Genomic DNA, 25,093 nt, shown 5'->3' on the forward strand with positions numbered 1-25,093 from the left:
GCACTTCCTAAGGCTCCCAGGACCTTAGGGGAGTGCACTAAGAAACAGTCAGGGTGTCAAGCAGATGCCAACAGCAAAGTCCAGGTCCAGTTGCCACTGGTCAGCTGGGCACTTCCAGCAAAAGGTCTTTTGTAGCTTGTTGTGTCCTTGTAGTCACACAGGGGGTGCCCCAACAGACCTTTGGAGTCTTCGTTGCCCAGGATACAAGTGGGAGCAGGACCAGTACTTTAGGGCTCTTCTCTAGTCATAGACGGAAGGTCCAGTCCTCTTCTGGTCTTTCACAGGCCTAGGAAGTGAAGCTGTGTGAGTTTTCAGCTTTGTAGAGTTCACCGACATGCAGGTGGGGAAAGCTGTCTGGGAAATCCGTAACCTAACCTACACTCTTTTTCTGCAGTTTTGTTTGCTGTATTTTAAACAAACCCGCAATGCCTCTCACCCTCCGAATTCAAGATGGGGAAACATTTCTCCCCTTGTGCAGAGCTTGTGCACCCAGGATAATGAGCAGCCCTCCTCCTTTGTAGCCACTCAAAACCGATTCTTTGCACATACTCAGTGGAAGATTTCCTCCCACTAAGTTTGGTGCCACTTTGTCCACGGGTGAAAATATGGGATTTTCCAAGTGCCATCTAACATTTAGTTCTGACAGAGCAGTGCTGTTTGATATTATACAAGTTCCTGCCCCACCCTAACTGGTTTTCCAGCCATTGGTGAAAACACCTCCCCACTACCAGGCCTCTGCTGTGGGAGCGGTTTACACACCTCTGTCACACCTAATTCCTGCCAAGAACCAGCTGGGCAGTTGCTGGAGAGGCTCTAGCAGCCTCAAGCAGACTAAAGGAAACTTTCTAAAATTAAATTTCCCATATAAGTAATAAAAAATCACACTTTCCCATGTTATTGGATTCTATTAATCATAAAAAGTCTTGTAATGGAGTTTGTAGCTGACATATGTCAAATCTTGTATATGAAAGTGCATAATCTATACTTTGACATTTCTCATGTACCAGCCACAGCCTGACCAGCGACAATGTAGCTTTGGGCCTAGACAATGGAGGAACATGCAATTTCTAATGTCACGCATGTTCCACTCCCTAAATAGTATGCCCCTTGTGGGCAGCCAGGTATTTATTTAATGCTCAAAATCAGGCTTTAAAAGCCTGGTTCAAGCTGCTTCTGCCAGGCCACACAGGGTGGGCCTGAAGCCAAGTTCTCATTGCCACTATAGTTGATGGCACAATAGGTGCTGCACTCCACAAGTGGCCTTTAACTTTCCTTGCCTGGGATGTATATCTGCCCATATAATATGGCTTTATAGGAAAGTGCCAATCAGTTTTAAAGGTAATTTATGCATGTTTTAGGGGTCAGAGCACATAGACTGGAGAGTGTCGTGTTAGAGTTCAAGATCACCACAGGATGAGCCCCAAAAACGAAAATGAAAAACTGAGTGTGACTACCCAAAAAGGGACATTGCAACACCCAGGTTTTGCACTGTTGTTATTGATTGGTGGAAACCACCGAGGGCTGCCTGGCAGATGGTCAAGCACCAGAGTGTCACCCCACAATCGCAACCTCCGTCTTCTCTGAGATCCACTGAGTCTTTAGCTGCCCATCCGGACCCAGACCCTGATCATACACTGCTGGGAGTCAGATGCTGCTACTCCCCAAATTCTACCCAACCGGAAAAATATCTGTTTGTCATTAATACAAACGAAGGCTCTGGCTGCTCAATGTAGACATTAAAGGGGCTGGGTGAATGGGGGGGGTCCTGGAGGGACCTTACAAGTTAAGCCTATAGTCTTGGATGTAAACAATGGTAAGGAGACAGCTTGTGTCCTATCTGTGAGAAAGGACCAAACCGCGCCTTCTGTTGAACCTCTCATCTTGACAGACCTGATTCCGCAGGTGTAGTAAATGTATTTTGGTGGCTGATGTTCAATCCCACTGACCGTTCCAAATGAATTAGGGCACTAACGCTATAGCTACTCAGTGCAACCCATCGGTCATAAAGTCCTGGTAAAAACGCAGGTTGCATTCTGAAATGACAGCTGAATCCCACCCATTCAGAAACTCCACATGGTCCCTCAGCTGATTAGCCACAAGCTCTCCAGAAATCTGATTACAGTTTGAAGGAGCAGACTAGTTCAGAAATCACCTGACTCTGAGGAATCAGCAATTACTTTTTTTTAATTTTTTTAGAAATGGTGTTGCAATTAAGAATTGGTAGATACTGTTGTTTGACCAAAGTCAACAGTTGTACCTGAATTTAATCGGAAAATAGTCTAGCAGAGAGACAGATTCTTAAAAAGAGCAAGTAATGTCACAAACTGCTCTTTGAACAGCAACATGGAGGTAAACAAACAGAGACTATAGCCTCTTCTGGAATGAATGAAGGTTGGCGATCAGCACAGCCATTATGCCTTCTTCAATTGTAACTTAGATTTTAAACTTCTGATCTCAAAGCTGCTGAGCTGGCGAGTAACTGTTGTATCTAAAGGTACCAAGTAACATCCCAACCTAATAATTGCAAGTTTCATTTTGCAAAGGTTTAATTGTAAAATATTTTTCGGGCCCAACAAATGATAAAGGGCCTTGTAACATTTCTTCCAAAGCCAGGGTAAAACCAACAGACTTGCTCCACCCGTTTTGTCCACACTTTTCTCCATTGGACCCCCTCCATTAAAAGTGAGTCACAGTCTTGGAAATTGTGGACAGACTTGTCATCTGGACATCTAATAAAGCCCACATCCGAGATTCTGCAATGAGTCAGTCATCTTCCCTAACTCCCCTGTACTCAGCAGCTGGACAAGCTCAGGAGGTTTTTACCTGCTGTCCGCATCAGTGACCTCTTTGTAGAGCCCAGAAACAGTAGGCGTTCTCCTTCAAGATGACCTAGAACAGTAATCAACAATATGCAAATGCCAACCCCTGCCCACACGGTTCAGAATATACAGTCAAGCTTCTGGTGCCCCCACCCCATGTGCTAAGAGTACAATAGCAACAGGAAATGATGAAGTCACTAAGGTGTGGGTAAGGCCTTCCATCTTTTCTCCCTGGATCACCCAGGTGGTCAGCATACTGTTGACCCTTTCGCAACTCTCCAACTTAACCCAGCATACAGAGGATCAAACAGCCAACAAGAATAGAGTACAGTTTCAGGCAGTTTGCTCTGGGCTCTGTTATCGCTGGGATATTGGAAGTTTGTGCAGCGCAGTTCGTAGATTTACTTGTTCCTTTATTAAAGTTAGTTATCCACTACAAAGGTCCTGTTCAGTACAAGATAGAGGATATGGAGGCTTTCTACTCAGTTTTGCATGTCAGCTTGGTTTAGAATCTTGAATTCACTGCTTTGATCTCATGCTTTTAGGAATTGCCTGCATAGCCCTATCATTTGTGGATGAGCAGGGCACCCCCATTTCATTGGTGTGCAGTGAGAGGCCAGATCCAACAGTACATGAGGCACACTCTGCATTTACACTTCGAGATGTAGAGTTTGAGAACCTGACAACTGTGAAGAAAGTGGACACATTTCCAGGTGGTGTCCAGTCAGGTAAGCATTGAGTGTTCTGTGTTAAGAAATTCCCACTGAACTTCCTTGAACAGCTTCGTTAAACCTCCGCTCCCTGAGTGCTTTGACACACTTTCCAATTTCTGTTGCTTTTTACCAGTCCTCTTCATTAACCCTTTTCTGCTTCTATATCTCGGGCATCTGCTGTACCCTTCACATTTTCCTTCCTTGGCCCTTCTTTTCCTCTTAAGTTTGTTCTTTTTGTCTTTTCCCTTGCTCTCAGCTCTCTGGTTCTGCACCTATGTTCCTTTCTCTTTCCATTCCTTCTTTCTTTCAAAGTTCAGCGGCATAAGTCTTGAATTTGTTTTATTTTCTTCCTTCCTTCCAGTCACCTAATGCTCCCTTCAACTCTAGTTCATCTTAACCAGTGCTTTGTAAGACACCTCACCCCACTGTCTCACCCTTTTCAATTACACCTCCTCCACACCCCATTAATTACACCTCGCCCCATCATAACCATTAACCTTCCACCACCTTTGTTTCTAATTCACTACACACTTACATCTTTCCTTCTCCCCTTCTTGAACTTCCTGTCACATACCACATCTTGTACTCTCCAGATTACTTTTGTCCAGTCTAACCCCAATAGCCTTTCTACTCATTTCTGTCCTGTTCTTCTCCTTTTTGCTCCCTCTCCCTATTATCTTCACCCGTTTCCCTCTTTGCAAGTTTCTAATACCACCTTCTCCTCACAGCCGCATGTACCCTGGTGCGTTTTAATATCTGGGAGAAAGGAAATGTGAGTCCTCTGCAGCTGTCCGATAAGCTGAGCAGTGCACTTCGTCACGCCTTGTGCGATACTATCATGGAGTTCCGCCTGCTACCTGCACCTCTATGCTTGGAGTCGGGCTGCCCTGTTCAGATTGCAGAGACAGAAGATGTGGGAAATGGTAAGAGAGCCTTTAGTGCTGGTATATTTTCTTCTACATGTGACTGTTCATTGCGCCTTGAGGTGCTGTTTTTGATTTTCCAGGGATATCCATGCCCACTGACCCCTGGTGTGTGATTGGACCTCGGTTTATTCAGCATATAAATGCATAGCTAAATGTGTGTGAGAGGATGTTGTAGGGTAAAGTTGTAAGGTTCTTGAAGAAATAAAGCAGAAAGAGTACATTGTGAGAATGTTATCATCATTGGGCAATACAGTTTAGCTTATTGTAGGTCTTGATCTACTCAGATGGAGTGTTCCCTGTGGCTTCTATAAACTAACAAAGAGGGGCCCTGAAACAATGAAGGGACCGGAACAGAGGAAAGAAACCACACAAGAAGAAAGCCCATATCCTCTTATAATAGTGAAGAGTTGTTATACAAGTTCCTTATACTCAAACAGTACCTCTTATCATAGACATGTTTCATTTGGAGTCAGCTATCAAAATGTATTTATTAAGACAAAATACCATATTTTCAAACAAAACATCTTCCTATAACTCAAGATTCAATAATAGGATATCTAGTTTATTACAGTTGAGTAAATCTTACAAAACCAAGTTAATCAACTCCTCACACAGTCATCTCTCTCATAAAATCCATGACCCCATCCATTCTACAATACTCCACAAATGCTCCACTCCTACTTGTCAAAAATGCATACACAGACATCCAGCAACTATGGAGATAATATTTTGTTCAGATTTCCAGATTGGAATAATCCAATCATACCATTTGCTATTGATCAGTGTATGTAAACTCTTTCCTTTCTCTCAGTTTTCCTTTACACACAGTGTTGGGCCTGTTGGGCCATTTACTAATTTAATTTTTAAATTCTGATTGTGGTTTCAGTGAAACCCAGGAGATCCCGTACACCTTCTTCAGAGCACCAACAACCACCCACCTAATAACAAACTGGGATGACCTGGGAAGTGACAGCTAATCATAAAACAGTCTCCCTTCATTAAGTACTTGCTACACCACTCATTACATTTGTAAATCTCAGGGCTAATGTACATATACCACTCTTCCTTCTCAGATGGCTCAAAGATGTGTTTCTCTTCTCTTAGGCATATATTGCAAGGGCTGCCCAAACTGGCTCCTGAACCTGATCGCGCTTATAATGGGACCCTGCTATGTATGAGTGGTGTAATATTCCTACATGAGGTCTGACGCAGGTTCTTCTCTGTGACGTCGTTCCACACCTTGGGGAGATTCTCTTCACTTACAGCGAACCTTGTTCTGCTCTCTTGTCTTACTATAAACTGTGTTTAGTTTATGGCATATATAGTATGCGATTTTAGAGTAGGCTTTTTGATGAATATCAATTTGTGCACTTATCCAGGAGATTGCTCAACACCAAGGATCCATGCATACTTCCCATGTTCTATGAGTGTAAATGGCACTCGGTCTTTACGCAGTTTAAATGATGCCAGCGTTTGACCTAGATCTGCATGTCATCTGGTCTTTGTGAAGGCACTGTTCATTTATTTTTTTTCAATTTTACTCACAGAGAAGATTGAAGGTCTTTGCAGATATCTCCAGGAGTTGCCATAGAGTGCAATGAGTATCTCAATTTCCCTCCTCTTCCAAAAGTTGTTCAGTCATAGCCAGGGTGAGCGACTGACTTCCCAAAATAAATGGTTTCCTACTTTAGGCGCAGGCAATGCAACTATAACCAGTCTGGCGCTGTCTTGGGTTTAGTCCACATAATACAAGTAAGCACAGTTCTCCTTTGGATTTCATATCTATTTGCACAATTAAGGATATCCTTACACATACAATAATGTTATGGAATTTGTTCGATTATTAGTGACTGGTCAGATCATGTCTGTTGTCCATGCACCTTTAAGCTGCACTTCTTGTGTTTATGCTGTCTAGTTTACCGAGCATTAGTGTGATCAGTTTTCTACATTTTGTTAAATGATTTAAAGATACATATAAATTTAATTAGGGGCCTATATCGCTGTTGAATATCTGCTTGCGTTCGGTCACCCTGCTTAAAGGGAGAGTGGAGTGCTGGATATCTGCTTCAGTTCGCCCACCCTGCGTGAAGTAATACTTTCAACAGCAGAATAATTTGTGTTTAAATTCAGGCTAGGACTGGGCTACCTTTCAGCTATACATGATGCAAACAGTTTCCTTGCCCTCTCTGCGCACAATACAAAGTTGCATTGGTTTAGCCCTTCAGGGAATACTGTAGAACATATGTTTTCATATTTCAGTGTTTTACAGTATTGAATCTTTCCTAGATGCACATGCTTAAGTTGCTCCCCTTCAGGATGGTACTGCTTATGACATAGCTCTAAACAGCGTTAACATGACCATAGATAAAACAAGAATGTTTATTTAGTAGCACATTGTCTCTTTGCAAGCTGCCCAAACTTCAGCAATGCAGAGAATGTGCTAAACACCCCACTCTCCACCACAGCTCAGATTGCTGCCGCACATCAAGTGAGAGGGAACCACCAAACAGATTGGTGCTCCGTCTGTTTACTGTTCTGTCTCTTGCACCAGGAATTATATCTTAAGATAAAGTTTCTTCCCCTGCTCCTGCTGGCGATTGTGTTTATGGAATTCTCTTGACCATAGGGAGACATCATCATTGACTAAACCATTAAGAGACTTGTTTGTGGAATTCTTTCAATTTTTATATTGGGTATTCAAAAAAAGAAAATGTTTTGATCTATTTAACTGGTTCAGTGATTCACGATCACTAATCTGTATGACATGGTGCCCAATTTTCATCATCAGGTTTAGAGTTTTAATTAAACCCTTCCTTGGGAAAAAATGTGACCATACTTATCGGAAATATTAAATTAGAATAATAGGATGAAACAAGCATTTTGCACAAAATTACTGATGATAGGTAAATTACTGGTTTTGAAGAACTGGAAGACCTGGAAGAATTGCTTGTGGAACTTTGTCTGCAAGAGATGGTGAGTGTGGACGGGTGATTTATTCAGACTTCTGTATTCTTATAGATTTTTCTGTCCTCTGTACTTTATCAAGGGAACTAACTGTGCAGCTTATAATTTGTAAATATTTTAGAAATTTGTAATAATGTTTTCACTTCAATTGTACCTTTATATAAAACCTATTTTCTGAAACGTTATTGGAAATATGTATCCATGAATGTATACCAGTACATTCTGATGAGTTTTTGCAAATAGTTCAGACAGGATCGAGGCATTGCCCAATATATATATATATTTTTTTTTATTTTTTATTTTTATTTTACACCCAGCTCCTTATTGTCAACACATTGATGGAATGCCGTACTGAGATAGGCTAGTGACTCTGTATAAGTGAAAGGGGTATGATCACTCACTGGGGTACAGTGTACACAGATGGAATACTTTGGTATTTGGAATCTTTGATTGTTACTTGATGAAAGAGATCACCATATAAGATGTGAACCATTCTAGAACTTGAGCTCTTCTGCCCAGTTCAGGTTCCAAAGGTGTTGAGCAGCATGGAATGCTCGGTGGTGTCAAAGGAAGCCGAAGGTGTGGTTGACCTAAAAGACTATCTTTGCCAGTGGCTATTGTCCTAATAGTGTCATCAGAAAAGTATCTCTTATATGTGGATTTCCTAAAATCTCTTAAGTCGCACAATATTTTGCAGTCTGTGTTGGAATCTCTGAGTTGAGAAGCAATATAGTTTTCTAATAAATTCTCTAAGGATGGTGGACCTGTAGTGGGGTGCAAATTGTTGAAGTCAGCACTGGATTTTTTTAAATCAAGGTTTACCCTGGTCCTGTTCAGTCTGTTTGAATCTACACATTGTGACACTGAGCTGTTTATGGTATTGAACCAGAAGGGATGTAATGTTTAGCACATTTATGTTACCACCCCTCTCTCTCTTATCCAGCCCCATTCAACCATTATTGGCCAAAGGGGAAGGTTGAACAGAAAGGGAAAGGCACATATTGGGGAAGGTGACAATGTAGTTATCTAACTTGAGAAGAAACCAGCTGGCATCACTGATATCAAAATCAATTTGAATCATGGTGGATCACTCCTGGCCATGCCCCCAAGAGGATCTTTTGTCTTAAGATGAGAAACACCAGCGTGCACGTCTATTGTCCATTGAGTTGTTAACTCTGTTCTCTGCCTTCAACCACTTTGTAGGAGATTTGTGATGCAAAAGACATCTCTAAAGATGGAATGCTGGTCTATTAGACTCCTTTGGAGCCAAGAGCCCACTGCCTCCTTAACCTTTAGAAAGACGTCCTGGTCCTTTAACTTTAAAATTTGTTTCTTCAGGTCGTCTGAGGAGGACCATGTCTGACACCAAGGGGTTGTCCATCACAGTTGGGGGCGCTGGGAAGTTGTGCCCACGACCACTGCAGTTCTCATCCACAGCAATGCCTGGTGCTGGGAATCCTGATGTCATCACACCACCCAGCAGGATGGGACGGCGCAGCTTCTGGGACATGCTGGTAATGTCACCATATTTATTTGGGGATCTGTAATATGTGATGGGAGCTTCCCATAGACCCATATATAGTGAAGTGAGGCCCACTAACACATTGAACAATAATATTAACATCCTGCAGCACAGTAGATGGTGAATGGAGTATTCTTTGTCATGGAAATGTGTTAATGAGAAGCTAAAATGAAGTAGTGCATAGTGTAGGGAGTTTCGTAGGGCACAGTAAAGATTTGTGTGAGATGGGAGTACAGTAACGCATGATAGGAGTTTCACATTGCACTGTATGCTATGATGAAAGTCTTCATTGGCATAATCAAGAGGAGTGGACATGTGGTACAAGAAGACTTGATGGGACTCTCACAGGGTAATGGGGCCTCCCAGGGCATGGTATGTGGTAATGGGGCGTCCCAGGCCACAGTAAGGACAGATGACCCTGGGATACATTATGGAATAGCATTGGGGCATCCACGGGTAATGATTTTGGTGACCACCATGCCATCACAGTAAGGATTGATGGGTCTGGGAGAGAGAATAAGGAGTCCTGGGAGTTTCCTGGCCCACAATAATTGGTGATGGTGAATTCTCCCTGGCCCCAGTAAGGAGTGATGCAGGTATCCCAGGATAGAGTAAGGTGTGATGGGAATCTCCAGATCGCAATAAAGAGAGCATTGCAAGCTGGTATAGACCCCTGTCAGTGATGAATGTAGATATGACTGGATTTTCAAAAACCCTGTTGATGCACTTACGTCTGGTGACACAACTGAATGTTGATACTCATTGTAAGTGTATGCCAGGTGCGGGACACACATGAACCTACAGAGACTTTCTCATGTCCTGCACATCACCCAAAGTAAAGAGATGGAAAGAGCACTTGTAACGCTAGACATCTAGAAATCATTTGAGACTTTGAATTGGAAATATTTATGGCAGTACTGAGGAAAAATGGGGCTTAGACTGCAGTCTTTGGGGTGGGTAAGGCTGCTGTACAGCAGGCTTGTGGCCCTGGTCTGTACTAGTGACCTTGTATCTGATAGCGACTTCTAACTGCGGATTCCTCACCTTAGAATATTCTCCAGGCATCAGACTGGATCTTGAAAATCTTGAGAAGTACCTCTGCGCTCCGGTAGGTGGCACCCCCCATTAGAAATGATGTTGATGGACCCATATAAGCACCACCCTGAAGCACTGACATGAGTTCCTTTTTTTCCCTGTCAACAGCTCAGATCCGGAGAGCTATCTCGTCCACTTTTTGGCCAATTCTTTCGACTTCTTGTCGAGGTTTCTGTTTTTAAACTTGCTCCTAGCGTGTTAGGGACATTTGCCCTGTAAAAACCATCTGGCCTCAAGCCTTGTGGGTATTGTCACCGTCATAGGTCGGTGTTAATCTCCACATGGTTTGTCTTTGGTGCCTGGGATTGGGGCATGACCCTTAGCCCTGCACTGAATGCAAGTCCATATATCCGAAGGCCATCCACAAGCGGCACTGAAGCTCCTGACGGCGTAGCAGAAGAAGGCTCTGTGTCATTCTTGATCTCATTCCTGTGGAAATTCTCGAGGCCGTTCCAGGAGTCGTTCCAGCGGACAGTTGTCTTCAAGGTCCAAGATCTCCTGGTCGAATTTGGGTAAGTCCAAGAAACACAAAACAAAGTCATCAGAGCATTTTCCATCTTCACCCACTTGACCTCGTGCTTCTAGGCCCCACTCCTGCACTCTACCTGCAGAGCCAATGTCTGGGCCTGCCCCCACCCTACCCAGAGTTCTACGAGGCCATGCAAACAATCTTTTGGGCCTTGACTCTCACTGGAGTGCCTGTGGGCCCCACAGAGCTGAGAGGTGCCCCGGTTGGTTACCACTGGAGGGTTCATGCTTGACACCTGCCCAGGTCCTAAGGATCCATCCCTGCTACAAAACGCGGCCTCGGGTGTACCACCACCTACTCCGGCTCAATTCCGTCCAGTATCTGCCACCACCGCTGTCGGTGCCACATGATGACAAGCATATTGTCATTCCCAACGTTGACCCAGGGCTGCCCAGAACTGAGCCTGGAGCTGTTCACCCCTTACCTACCCCTGGACTTTGCTCCATTAGTGTCACGCTACGAACCCCAAGTAGGCGATGAGGAGGACCCTGCTGATGAGAAAACTGGTATGAGTAACCAGAGGATGCCAGTGGACTAGACATTTTACCACCAGTGCCCTGATTTCCCCTCCGGGCCAGGCTTCGGAGGAATGTGCATCATTTGCCACAGAGATGCACAGGGCTGCGGAAGTCCTTGACCTTCAGTCTCCCGCTGTCAAACTTAAGTCGGATATCTTGACTGTAGTGCTTCAGGCAGGGGCAAGCGCCCCAAAGCCATTGTTGTCCTTTAATGAAGTCCTCATCGATACTCTCCTGGGGGCCTGGGCTAAAAGGGTCTCCTGCGCACCACATGATTGCTCAAGCTGCATCGTCCCACCCCAGGGGACCCAGCTTTCTTTCCCCAGCACCTCTCCTCAGGGAGCCTGGCGGTCCAGGCCTCCACATCCAAAATCAAGTTGAGCTCATTGCATATCACACCACTTGATAGGGAATCCAAGAAGTTGGATACTCTCCCTGATTGTCATGCCTTTTGATGGGTCCCACCTGTTCAACGAGAAGGCCGACGTGGCTCTGAAGCAATTTCTCAAGAGCAGGGTCACCACTCGATTTTTGTGCCTCTCCCTTTCAACCCGGCCACAACAGTAGTCCTTTCTTGCCTACTCAGGCCGCAGAACGGGCAATTGTGGTCACAAGTTTTACCCGGGACAACAGTCGGCCAAGTCCTTTCAGAGAAGGGGCTGTAATTCCCATAGAGGACGCAGGACACAGGAAGCATACCCATCAAGCTACGCAGTAACTGACCGCCACAGTCCCACACCCTTGTGGGGAGCAGCATCAGCTGTCCCAATGGGCCACCATTATATCGGACCGGTGGGTGCTCTATATCGTTCAGAAGGGGTGCGCCCTGCCATTCGTGGACAGCCACAACCTTTGCCACCAACTCAAAAAAAAAAAAACTGACAGAGGACCATCTTGCTTTGCTACACCAGAAAATGCTGTCTCTCTTTACTCAGAGTGCCACCTAGAAGGTGCCAATGCCAGAGAAAAAGTGTGGTTTCTATTCCCACTACTTTATGGTAAAGAAGAAGGGTGGAGGCCTCCCCCCTGATCTTAGACCTGCGCTCTCTTAATAACTTCCTGAGTGCTCACATTGGCTTAGGTTCTGTCTGCCCTGGATTCTGGAGACTGGTTGGCAGTGTTGGTCTTGCAGGATGCCTATGTTGATGTCCCTGTCCTTCCTGCCCACAAACATTAGCTGTGGTTCACGGTGGGCCACAAACATTTCCAGTTTACTGTGCTCCGTTTTGGCCTCACCAGCACCCCTTGGGTGTTCACCATGGTGATGCCAGTGGTTGCAGCACATCTGTGGAAGTCAGGGGTTCCAGTCTTCCCCTATCTTAACAATTGGATGTTAAAAGTGGGCTCTCCATAGGCACGTGCCGAAGGTGACCTGACTGCCTCTCAGGTGCTCCCTTTCATTAGAGCCATTGTGGACACAGTGCAGTCTCTGTCCTATCCTTTGGAGTGGCGACTCCAGGATATTCAGGCTTTCATACCAGTGTTTCAGCCTCTAGCTCGGATTTCACTAAGACTGACTCTGAGGCTGCTGGACCTTTTGGACTTCTGCATCATGGTGGTAAAACATGCCCACTAGCATATGTGGGCTCTGCAGTGGGACCTCAAGTCCCAGTGGGTGCAGCATCGGGAATTTCTGGAATTCCTGGTCCAGATATCTAATGGGAACTGCAAAGGATCTGCAGTGGTAGTTTTTGGTCTGCAATTGGGTTAGCGGCAGAACTCTTTCCCCTCCCCAACCAGATCTCACAGTGGTGACAGATGCATCACTCCTGGGTTGGGTGGGGAGAGATGAAGATCAGAAGACTTTGATCTCTGTCAGTCTCTCAGCTCCATATCAATTTGTCAGAGTGATCCACCTGGAACTCAAAGCCTTCCTACCATCCATCAAGGGGAGGGCTGGTTCACGTGTTAACAGACAACATCACCGCCAAGTGGTATTGCTTCAAACAGTGTCAGGACATATTTCGGGTTGTTCAGCACCTGGCGGACTCTGAATGCCAGGGCAGAGGAGCTCAGCCAGCCAGTGGTTCCTGACAGACCACAAATGGGGCCTTATCCTAGAGATGGTGCACACTTTGTTTTCCCAGAGTGGGGTGAGCATTGGCTAGATCTGTTCACCGAAAACACGCAATGTTATTGCTTCTACACGTTGGAGTTTCTGTAGCGGCTCACACTTGAAAATGCATTTCGTCTCAAGTGGAGTTTGGGACTCCTGTACCCCTTTGCCCCAATACCATCAGTGCCCTGCGATTTCAAGAAGATTTGGCCCGACAGGGCCCAAGTCTTCTTAGTGGCCCTGGATTGGGCTCCGAGGGTGTGATATTAGTTCTCCTGAGCATTAGCATTGCTCCTCCGATCAGGCTGCCTTTTTAGAAGGACCTCATGTCATAGCAGCAGTGCAGGGTGCCACATCCAAACGTGCGCACTCTTCAGCTTTGTGCTTGGAGATTGAGGGATAACAGTTGAGTTTTCGATCTTCCTCTTGAAGTCTGTGATGTTACACTGTCAGCCAAAACTCCATCTACCAAATCCTCATTGGGAAATGTTTGTGGCATGGTGTTTTGCTCATCTGGTGGATCCCCTATGTGCACCTGTGTCAGAAGATTTGTTATTTGTGCTTTCCCTTGCCTGGCAAGGCCTTGCCTTGGGCACTGTTAAAAGTTATTTATCAGCCATCTCAGCCTTCCTGCGGCTGCCAGACCAACCTTCCCTTTTGAAGTCACCGCACCCCCAGCATTGCTACCACCAGTCTTACAGGGCTTTCTAGGCAGACCAGCTGCTGCCACCCCTCATACAGGTTTCTGCCCTCCTGCTGTTTGATCTGATCAAGCCCAGGAAGGCAGAACAAAGGATTTCCTTTGGGAGAGGGAGGTAACACCCTCTCCCTTTGGAAATAGGTGTGACTGCCTTGGGAGGGGTAGCCTCCCAAGCCACTGGTTTGCTTTGAAGGGCACATTGGTGCCCTCCATGCATAAACCAGTCCACACCAGTTAAGGGGCCCCCAGTCCCCGGTCTGGTGCGAAACTGAACAATGGAAAGGGGAGTGAATACTCCCCTGTCCGTCGCCACCCCGGGGTGGTGCCCAGAGCTCCTCTAGAGGATCCCTGGGTTTTCCATCTTGTTTCCCAGGTTGGGAGGTAACTCTGGGTGGCCAGGCCAGGCAGGTGACGTCGGAGCCCCCTCCTGATAGGTGCTCACCTGGTTAGGTGACCAGTCCTCAGATTTGGCTTGCAAGATTCCAGCAGGACTCCTCTGCAAACTCTGCTTCAACTTCTAGCCACTGGAACTACGACTGGACCCTCCAGGAATCTACAAATGCTGCAATCAATGAAGAAGACTCTTCTGCAACTTTGTTTCCACGTCTCCTGCAGCTTTGCAACATTTCCCCTGCTGTGAATCCTCAGAACACTGCAACTCTTCAGCCTGCACAAGAAGAAGAAGGAATCTCCCAGAAGTCACTCCCCTAAAATCGCAGGCACCTACAACAACTACGACCAGCTCGTGGATTTCCTCTCCTGCTGAGCTCTATGGATCCTGCATTACGCGTTGTGGTCTGGAGTAGTCTTCTTGGTCCTCTCTGCCAGCTGTCCACCTTTGGTGGATGTAAGCCTTTGCCTTCCTACACAGGACAGTACCCCTGTGCACCACGTCTCTTGCAGCTGCCAAGGCTGGTTGGCATCACCTCCAAGGGATCTCCAGGCGACGTGTAGCTCCAGCCCCCAGCACTCCATCCTGCAAAGCACAGCCTCCTGCGGCGTGGGATCCTGTTTTGTAGTGCTGTGAGGGCTTCTAATGCGACTTCTGTGTCCCCGTCCTGTGAGACTCTTGTAGGTGCTGCCTCTGCTCCTGTGGACTCTCTGCGCTGAGGGTCCCTTGTGACTCCCCCTCCTGGGTTGGGTCCTCCTGGGCCTTTCTGGTCCCCGGTAGCACCTCTTTTCCCCTAACCATGAGTTTGCCTTTGCCAAGGCTTGTTGGTGGAAATCCTGCACCAACACCCGTCTGCAATCTTCCTTCCAGCGTGGGACTCCATCTGAATCCATCACGAACTCTTCACCGGATCCAGGGCTGCAGTGCTGACCTGTTCTTCATCACCGTCAACCAACTCCTGCATCCACGTTTGGGTGAGTAGTAGCTCCTTCTCCTCCTGGACTCCACTGTGACTCTTGGACTTGGTCCCCTCTCTCCACAGGTCTTCTTTCTTCAGGAATCCACTGCTGGTTTTCTTGTAGTCTTCTCTGGGTGTCTTCTTTTTCTTCTTTTCCTCCTTTTGGGTGGTTTGGGGAAAATCCAGTGTTTTACTCCTGCATTCCTGGTTGCTGGGGGGTACTGTGTTACTTAGTCTGTGGCTTTCTAGTACTCCCAGCTCCCCTCTACACATCTTACGTGCCTAGGTAGGGGGTACCTTGTTTGCATTCCATTTTTTTAGTATATGGTTTGTGCTTCCCCCCCCCCCCCCCCCCCCCCAGGATCACTGTTGGTTATTGCTATTTGTCCCGTTTTCTAACCTTTTCTATGCCTGTTTCTGATTACTAGTGTATATATTTACTGTATTACTTACCTCCTAAGAGCGGGTTACCTGTCTAGTATTTTGTGGTGATTTGTTCCAAAAATAAAGTACCTCTATTTTTTGTACAACTGAATGTTTCTTTCATGTGTGTAAGTTCTGTGTGACTACAGTGGTATTGCATGAGCTTTGCATGTCTTCTAGATAAGCTTTGGCTGCTCATCCACAGCTACCTCTAGAGAGCCTGACTTCTAGACACTGCCTACACTTCTTTAAGAGGGGCTACCTGGACTTGGTATAAGGTGTAAGTACCATAGGCTTCCTACAGTAAAGCTGTCCAAAATGCACCATCTCCAGATGGATTGTGCTTTGTATCAAAATCTGCTATGTATTGGCAAAGCTGGGCCTCTATAAAACAGAACCAGTATGAGTAAGGAATAACACGAGCCTCCCCACATAGTAGGGACAGATGGGTGCCTCCTTGGGCACAGAAGGGAGAGAGTGGACCTTCTTGGAGCACAACTGGAGTGTGAGGGAAAGGCACTCCCCCAGTGATGAGTGAAATGTAGAAGGAGATTCCAGGATAAAAGGAGTCCCCTGGGTAGGAAGTAGAATGTAACAGGATGAACATGACAATGTGTACTTGTAGAGCAATATCAGTTACCCAGAAAGGATGTCAAGGATCTGAGCTAATTAATGAGATTGAGTTCAACAGTGTAACCAGGTTTTCAGTCTCTTGCAAAAGCAAAACATTAAATGATCAATTACTGACTGAAGACGGATAGGGTCAGCATTCCATTATCCGGGGGAACTGTTAACAGAGGGATTTTAGCTGAACATATCATCTGCCTTGGGGTGTAACATCTGATTCTGGATTGAATGAAGGCTGGACCACCGTTATGGCAGTCTGGGTGAACAATACATACTCGCAAAATTCAGGCAATGTATTAAAGACAGATATCTAAGTTGGGAAGAAATAGAACTGTGGAAAAGGAGGACTACGTTGGAGTTTTGCAGAAATATTCTTAATACTTTTTTTTTTGTGTTGTAATCTTTTGGGCAGGCCAAGGTATAAAGAATGACAGTAGTCTGTCTCTGATAAAATAACAGCTTGGGCCACAGAATGATCAGGAGCTGAGAAATGTAAAGGGATCTATCTTGCATAACAGGCGTAAGTAGTAAAAACAAGAAGCATTAGTATTTGTTTGTTTCATGAAGGACAGAGAGACCTGTAGGTGTCTTGCAGACTCTTTGGGAGATGGAGCTTTGGGACTGGCCACCATAATGGTGACCACATTGTAAAGACCCTCCCACCAAAGGGGAGCAGCTCAATAAAGCCATGGGAGACAGACAAGCTTGAAAATTAGAGGCAGAAGGCCGTCCTGTAAAAGAGGCAGCAGAGTGTGTTCTACACAGTACTTAAAAGTAAAAAACAAATCTACTGTTAAGGTCAACCAAGATGGCAAGGAAAATAAAAAGTGTCAGACTTAGCAAAGAGCCATTCAGTACCCCATGTGCTAAAGACTAGCACTGACATTGTAATGGTGAGAGGATTAAAGGCTTACGCTGACAGTAGAGTGGTGAGAGGATAAGCATGGGAATGAGCACTCCAAAAAGAAGTCAGTCACTAAATAGCTTTTTCTTGAATTAACTCCAAACAGAGGCTCTGATGAGTTGGAGAGAGTATCAAAGACAGTGCTAAGATCAAGGAGACCTAACACGGTGCTCCCTTCTCTGTCCAATATGACACAAATATTGTTTGTGACAACAAGTAGGTTCACCTCAGCATTATGTAGAGGGAGGAAATCAGCTTCCAAATTATCCAAGAGCTTATTGTATTCTCTGAAGGCAGAGAGTTAAGAGTTGACATATTTTTTAGGATCTTGGAGGGAATAGAAAGAAGGGGAATTGGGTGGTTGTTACTCAGAATTGCTGTAACTACAATAGTTTTGTTTTCAGAAGGTAATAATCAAAATGTCTTTTCACAGACAGGGAACTGCTGCAGAGTTCAATGATGCATTGCAAAGGAGTGGCAGCTGTGGGGCTATAACGTCTAGCGCCTGGCTACAAATATGTGCAGGTTCAAAGTTGTTAAGTGAACCAGACTTGATTCCATATATATGTGCTGAGAGGGTTTCTAACGTCACAGGAAAAACTGCAAAGAAGGAGGTTGAGTGCTGGGAAAAGTAGATGTCACCTCAGTATCGGTCATTAGTGAAGGATACTCATTGTTAAAGGGGTGGTATATATTCAAAATGTTTTCCTCAAGCTTGGTGGATCCTCCTGGGGCACAATAAGGGGCAATGGATGCCTCTAGATGTACTATGAAGGGGAGTGGGAGCTATCCTGGCAGAGAGATTTGTGATATTATTCTCCTGGGATGCCATGGAGAGAGATAGGAACCTCCAAGGGTCTCTGCTATATTGTGGTACAAAGTTTTGGGCACATCAACAAATCAATGATATTTGAACCATGAGGTAAGCTGTTATTGGTAAGGGCTAGTGAGCGGACTAAGTAACAGGAGGCTGACGATAGCTCTACCTGGGCCTAGTAAAACTAAGGTGAGGCAGAAACTAGGCAATTTAACATGAGGTTTTAGTCACTGCTTATGCACAGTGTAAGAAACTGGTTTATTAGTTGACGTGGTAATTACCCACCCTAAATAATAATCACAATCCTTGTTTGCGTGAACCCTTAAAGTCACTAAATTAACCCAAACTCAAGCCCCAGGTAGCTATAGCACAGAGTAAACTGGTTCAACTTACAGGCAGTCCCATAATGAATTTAGAAAATCTGAAACTGAATTTAGAAAATCCCAAAATGAATTTAGAAAAACAGAGTAAAATGTAATAAACAAAATGAAACAAAAATTACAAAAGTCCAGTAGGGAAACTGGAGATATGATTTTTTTTAAGTTTAGGTAGAAATAGCGCCAAAAAGCACAAAGTACCAATGATAGTCAGTAGTTGCGGTAGAACAGGACTTCGATGGAATTTGATGCTGACTGTGGGACGAGTGCGGGTTGGATCTACTAACCAGGTTCGTCCTGGTCAAAGATTTTACCTTCTGACTTTAGTCATTTAAGTCCCAATCCGCCACAAGAGTACACTTCTAAAGCCCCCAGGACCTCAGGGGAGGCACCTAAAGACCCGTAAGGTAACCAACATGGCTAACAGGAGGTCCATGTCCATTTGCCGCTCGTCAGCTGGGCAGTTGCAAGAAAAGGCCTTTTTTGGTTTCCCTGCAGCTTTAATAGACGGTCCCCATCATGCCACTGGAGTCAGCTTTTGTAATGGGTACAATAAAAAGAGCTCTTCTTGAGTCTCAGACAGCAGGTTTAGTCCTCTTCTGATCTTCCACAGGTCAATTAGCGTTCTGAAGTGGATGGTTTGAGATGCCACATTTAAGCCTGGCACAAGCTTATGGGTGAGAATGACACTAAGGGTAATCCTACATTTTCAAGATGTTCAAAGTCTTTGACCACACTAAACTTGGGGTTTGAAGCCTGGGGAATATGTATGGGGAGTGTAGTCTGGTAATCTTAGTCTCCTCCCACACCTAACACTAAACCCCAGTTTTAGGTAGCCCTAGTACCACCAACAAATTCAGGGTCAGAAGTCTGGTCAAACAAAGCTGAGCTTTCAGCAACCAGACAGTGGTTACACACAAATTGTTTTGATATTCTCTTTCAATGCTTGCTTTGAAGTGTGTCCCAAATGTAACATGAAAAGCTTCAGCACACCTTTCAAGCAGGCCTTGAAATGCAAGCAGGATCTTACACTGTGATATCAACAAGAGGTACACTGTGATGAAAGCTCGTCTGGCTGGGAGGCCTGGGTGTTAGCCATATCTGCTTGTGACAGGGTAAGCCTCTTTTAAGTTGATCAAGTTCTTGGGCCCAACTTACGGGCCACCCTGTCAAGGACACAACACTGCCTCCTAACACGCAAGGCCTTTCATCCCTCTCCTGGGTGCAAGTTTATACCTCATTCACTCCGATTGAAATGCTAATTACTGAGTAGTAGAAGGGAGAGAGCAAAATGAAGATTTGGTGTCCAGGAACTTCAGAGAAGGCAAATGTGACTTTATAAAAGCCATCTCTTCAAAATATTTATTACAAACCCAACTTCACCAGTTTTGGGCTTATATTAAGTATTTTGAAAAATCCAAAAATTAATTTGTAGTTGTTTCTTAGACGCAGATAACATTTATTAAACTTAATATAGTGTCCAAGTGCTTTCCCATAGAACAGTCAATGCTGCAACAGTGACATGTTTAACATTAACCTTTTACATGTCCTACTTTCAAATACCATGTACTCTGCCATATGAGTAATAGGGTGTGCAATTGGTGGCTTAGAATTATCTAAAAGAATGGTTTAATCCTGTCAAAAAGGGATATTTTTAGAGGTTGACGTTATTTTTGTTGTCACTGCAATGGATTGCACAATGAGTGCAGCAGTCAACTGGCAGCATTTAATTGACCGGCCCTGGTTATATTTGATGCTTTATTCTAGGGACTAGTAGGCAAGTTTAATAAATCAATCAGGTGTATGCCAATTGCATCATGTTGAAAGGTGGAGCTCAACCACTTTACCCCTGGTCATCAGCGGTAAAGTGCACAGTATTCTATAACCAGCCAAAATAGGGTCAGCAAAAAGGCAACAAAATCCAGGGGACCATGCCAAAAGGGCAAATGTGGAACACACCAAAAAGGAATGTGAGTGATGCTACCTGGGCACAGTAACACAAAGATTATAGTTCCTTTTTTTGGAGGGTGGGGCCGGGGGATACACAGAAGATACTATGAGGGTGAACGCCCTGCTTGTATACTGTACAATGAAAAAAGGGTGGACTGTTTCAGTTTAAATGTGTCATGTGGATGGTGGTTCTTCTTGGGCACAACGTGGTTTGTGGAATGCTCACTCCCAGGCTTCTCTCATTCTTCTGTATTTTCGTTCCTTGTTGGCAGAGTAAACCAGAAAATGCTGAATTCAGCATCCCCAAAACCACTGATGACATTATTCTGGAGCGAAGTGATGAGAGCCGCACTCGGCGCCGCCACAAGACTGAAAGTGTGAAACAAGTGTCAAGCCAGGAGCGTGCAGCAGCTGCAGAACTGGAGCAGGCACAGAGGCAAGCTGCTGCCCACAGGTTGATTCTCACCTACATCCCTCCCTCCCTCTGCTTACTAACTTCAGCGTTGTCACTTCTTGTCCTCCTTCCTTTTCCTCTTGGTTCCCGGGGCATGGGCGTTTATGGTTGGAGCGGGTGTGGAAGATGATCTGGTACTCATGGGTGTGGTCTGTGAATAAAAGCTGCATGCATAGTGGGCAGCAGAGGCATACATGAGGGCCTGTGCCCGTATATTTAATATATGAAAAGAGCCCTTTAGTGTGAGGAGCAGATAGGTAAGGTGAAATGTGATTTCTGATGAAAACTTCCAACTGCTGATTCCTCACCTTGTGAATATTCCTCAGGCATGAGACGGATCTGGAAATTTTGAAAGCCGTACACCTGCATGCCAATAGGTGGCATTATGTGGTTTTGCGCTGATGACGTTCCATTCCAAAAGTGACAACCGGCGGGGCATATAAACGGCACCCATGAGCGCCGACTTCAGGTCCTTTCTCACTGCTCCTTTAAACACGGATCCAGGGCTTCTTCTTGGTCCTTTTGACCATTGTTTTTCTTTATGTTGTCCAGTGTGCAAGGGAAAATGTCAACACCAGAAAAGCGACTGAATTTAAGCCGCATAGGAACTGTTACAAACATATGTCACTGACAAACCCATGTATCCATATTGGGTCCAGCACCAACTCTGATGACAACTTCAGTCTGGCACCATCCTTTGCAGCAATTTGTTTGGTAACCATTCTGAGGAGGATGTAGTGCCCATCATGCTATCCAACTTCAACAGAATTCATCACAACCTCAACCAAGTTTGCACATGGCTCTTGCTCACTTGCAACCTCTAGACAACCCTTCAGATTCTGATACCCTATCCTTACCATGTGGTAGAGCCCAAAGTTTACACATTGTTAAAATATGTAAAATGTGTGACCATGACAACTATGATGAACTGGGTGACTGTTCCCCCAAAAAGATGAGGAAAACTTGTATGAAGAACTTCAAGATGCCAGTGGTCTGGATACTGCTGTAGCTGCTGGCCGTGTGTCTCCCCTGCTCTTGCCATGGAGGAAAGTACCTATTCTGCAGTTTTATTAGAAGGTCAGTAGGAGTCTTAGATTTACAGCTCCCTACTATGGAAGTGAAGACTAATGTGTTAACAGAGGTACTTCATCCAATTCAGGTCCCTACAGAGGCCCTGTTACTATTTAATGAGTCCCTTATGGGGTAATATTTTGTGCACTTGGTCAAAATCATGTTCCTCTCCGCTTGTTAATAGGCAGATCACTCATCTCCATCATCCTGCTCCAGGTGGTTCTGCCTTTATTACTCAAAAGAAGATGCCAAGGGCCTGGCGACCCAGCCATCCACAAATAAAGTGAATCCCATTGCTTTCCATCCACGCCACCTAATCGGGATCAGATAGATACTTTGGGAAACACATTTTCTCCTCTACCAGCCTTGACCGGAAGCCTGTAAATGCCAGCTGCGTTCTAGGCTCCTACTCTCATGCTTTTCAAGATACTGTGTCACAAGTTTTACTGGCTGTTCAGGACAACCTTTGGACATCCCTTACCCAGACTATTCAAGACATTTGCGATGCAGCAAAGCTTATCATACTTTCGGGGTGTGGACATGACCGATTGCTTAGATTAAGCAATGAGGTATACAAATATTTGACCCTGATACAGAACCGATGTTCACGGATGCATCACTACTGTGTTGGGAAGGTCATCTGGGAGAGGTGGAGGTCAGAGACCCACCATCTTGGGAGGTACTGCCATGGTATCTGTTCACAAGGGCAGTTATCTGGTGTCCGAAAAAGTTATGTACCTTCATTATCAATCTTTATGGCGGATATTGTATCTAATTGCAGATTCCTCACTCACTCTCCTACCCCCTAATGGTCCTAATCTAGAGATCTGCACACAGATCATGCCAGTCTGCTGATGGGCTCTGAACCTCTGAGTACGGACAGCCTAGAAAGACACTGACATCACCATGCATGGGTGGCTCTTATGCACGGCTCTTCTTGTTGCTTCCCGAGTGGAACGATGTTCTACAGAGCCTTGAAATCTCTTCTCAAAGCTCGCCACATTTAGAGCATGGCTAATGAAGAAATCTGTTATTAGAGTAGGCAAGGTAGTTAGGTCTGATTGCTCTGCTTGTGGTAGACCCCAAATTCTACAAGATTCCAATTTTATTGTGTATTTCCTCTTGATCATGCTGCTGAGACCATTAACAAATTAAATAATCTTATGGTCCCACCATAGTGTCTACTTGGTGTATAGTCAGTCTAATTAATAATGACTACCACCAAAGCACCAACAGTGCATACTGCTTTTTCAAGTGCATATTAATTATATCAACAGTAACTAATGTAATGGCAATTATTGATATTAAATTAGTTACTGTGTATGGGAAACTTGTCTGTGACCCTTATGCTGGGGGAGGATGGGAGATGATTGTGTGAGAGGAAATTAGTCACCAGGATGGGCTCACAAATATTGGTCAAGGCTGGAATCTTTACTTCAAGATTTCGCCGTGTCACTGAAGGGTACAGGCAACCATCATTGTCTTTTTGTTTTTCTTGGGAAATTGCTCTAAAGTGTTAGAATCTCTGTCCCCAGTGGCTGTTTCACTGCCCTGGTTGGTACAACTGTTTTGGCCCAGTGCAACTAAAGTTTTTTGCAGCCTCGCATTCCTTCCTGGCCAGTGTTGTGCCCAGTTGCATCACAGATGATGCCTTTTGCCTACTTGCTCGATGTGGTTAACAAACCCTGTTGTGTCAAGCTCACCAGACTTGCATCAATGCTTGGGCTCTCTCCATGCTGTGGAGAGATCCCAGATCTGTTGTTGGAGCTCCCAGGACAGTAAAACCTCAGTACAGCATTCCAGACTGAAGCCAGATACCGTACGCTAGTGTCATCAAGGCGATTTCAAGATGAGTAAGAGCTAGGTATCTGGTTGCAGAGTACACTGATAAGGGGGATTGTCTTCTTTCCTTTCAGCATGTCAAGCAGTACCAGAGCGGAGGATCGATGTGTCCTGCAGGTTGTTTTGAAAGTTATCCTCTTGGAAAGTAGTTAACCTGCAATGCTGTGGAACCTGTGTTTCTGTGATAGCCGTGCTTTGGGCCAATGTGTTAAGCCCCTTCGTTGGAGACTGCAGTGTGGATGAAAGGATGTTACCTCCATTGCTTCTAATGCACTACATATCTGTGGGGCACCCGATACTATTTCATCCGCAGACAACCTGATTCTGAATCAGCGTTTTGTAATAGCAAAACCGCTACCTCACTGAAGGCAATCTCTAAGATATGTCCTATATGACCTAGGGCCTGCTTTAGAGTTTGGCGGATGACCTGATTCTGGGTTATGGTATTGTATGTAGCAAAACAGTTACCTTGCTGCCATCTACGGAAAGACATTCTCTGAGATATGTGACTTGGGGCCTAATTTAGAGTTTGGAGGATGGATTACTCTGTCACAAACATGACTGATATCCCGCCCACCTTATCACCAGTGCCATGGAATATAATGCACTTGAGTACCTTATATATCATACCTTGTATATATTTCATGAATATCTAATTGGGCATCTGGGAATTTCTCAAAATTGTTGTTTAATGCCTTTTGTATATAGAAAGGCCTGATCCTACTTTCATAAATAATAATACAATTTGTCTTCTAGCAGTTTTTCATATAATTAATTCATAACCATCAGAGGAAATGGTATATTACTTGAATGCCAGGCTGATATTGACAGTTGACCCAGGGCACATTAGAGATGTTTTTCCTTCTCTTATTCACTTCAGAATGTCAGCAACTTTACATCCAGTGCTACTGTAAGACGATCTTTTTCTATATAATTTTTTCCTTTGTTCATCATCCTCCTTTTTAGATACAGGCTTGCTTAATTAAAATAAGTAAAAGTAACTGTTTCACTGATGGAGGCTTTATAGAATTGTTTGTAACACAGCTGCATTGAGTGTGTTACTCTGCACGCCTTTTGCAGGTGTTACCTTTTGAATTAGTCTATTAGAATTTAATCAAAAAGTTAGTTATGAAATAATTTTCACCCAAAGTCAGTGCTGTTTTTCTTAATCACTTTTACTGGTACTAACAAGGGCAGGGATCAGGTTACAGATAAGGTGATTCCAGTACCAGCAGCCCTGGGCAATCTGTTATTGCCAGCTGCCTGATCTTCTTTAATCGGTCTTCATAAGCTATGTCCATTCCGGCAGACTCTTGAAGGGAAGCGCTGTGGATATACAATAAATATGTGAGAGTGTGTGAGTCAAAACAGCAGGAGTATTTGCGTGCAGTACTAGCTGGGCACCATTTTAATTTATATTATCTTAAGGGTTTTCCT

General features: G+C 44.8%; 1 protein-coding gene across 1 annotated transcript in view; it reads left to right on the forward strand.

The window, feature by feature from the left end:
- The window catches only part of SZT2 (SZT2 subunit of KICSTOR complex), a 606,663-nt gene that overhangs the window by 393,621 nt on the left and 187,949 nt on the right, over positions 1-25,093 (forward strand). Inside the window, exons 51-54 of the mRNA XM_069227802.1 lie at positions 3,365-3,547; positions 4,261-4,455; positions 8,761-8,936; positions 20,562-20,725. Coding sequence (XP_069083903.1) covers positions 3,365-3,547; positions 4,261-4,455; positions 8,761-8,936; positions 20,562-20,725 — 718 coding nt within the window. The remainder of the gene's footprint in view (positions 1-3,364; positions 3,548-4,260; positions 4,456-8,760; positions 8,937-20,561; positions 20,726-25,093) is intronic.

This window comes from Pleurodeles waltl, chromosome 4_1 (assembly GCF_031143425.1).
Source record: "Pleurodeles waltl isolate 20211129_DDA chromosome 4_1, aPleWal1.hap1.20221129, whole genome shotgun sequence".
NCBI lineage: Eukaryota > Metazoa > Chordata > Amphibia > Caudata > Salamandridae > Pleurodeles > Pleurodeles waltl.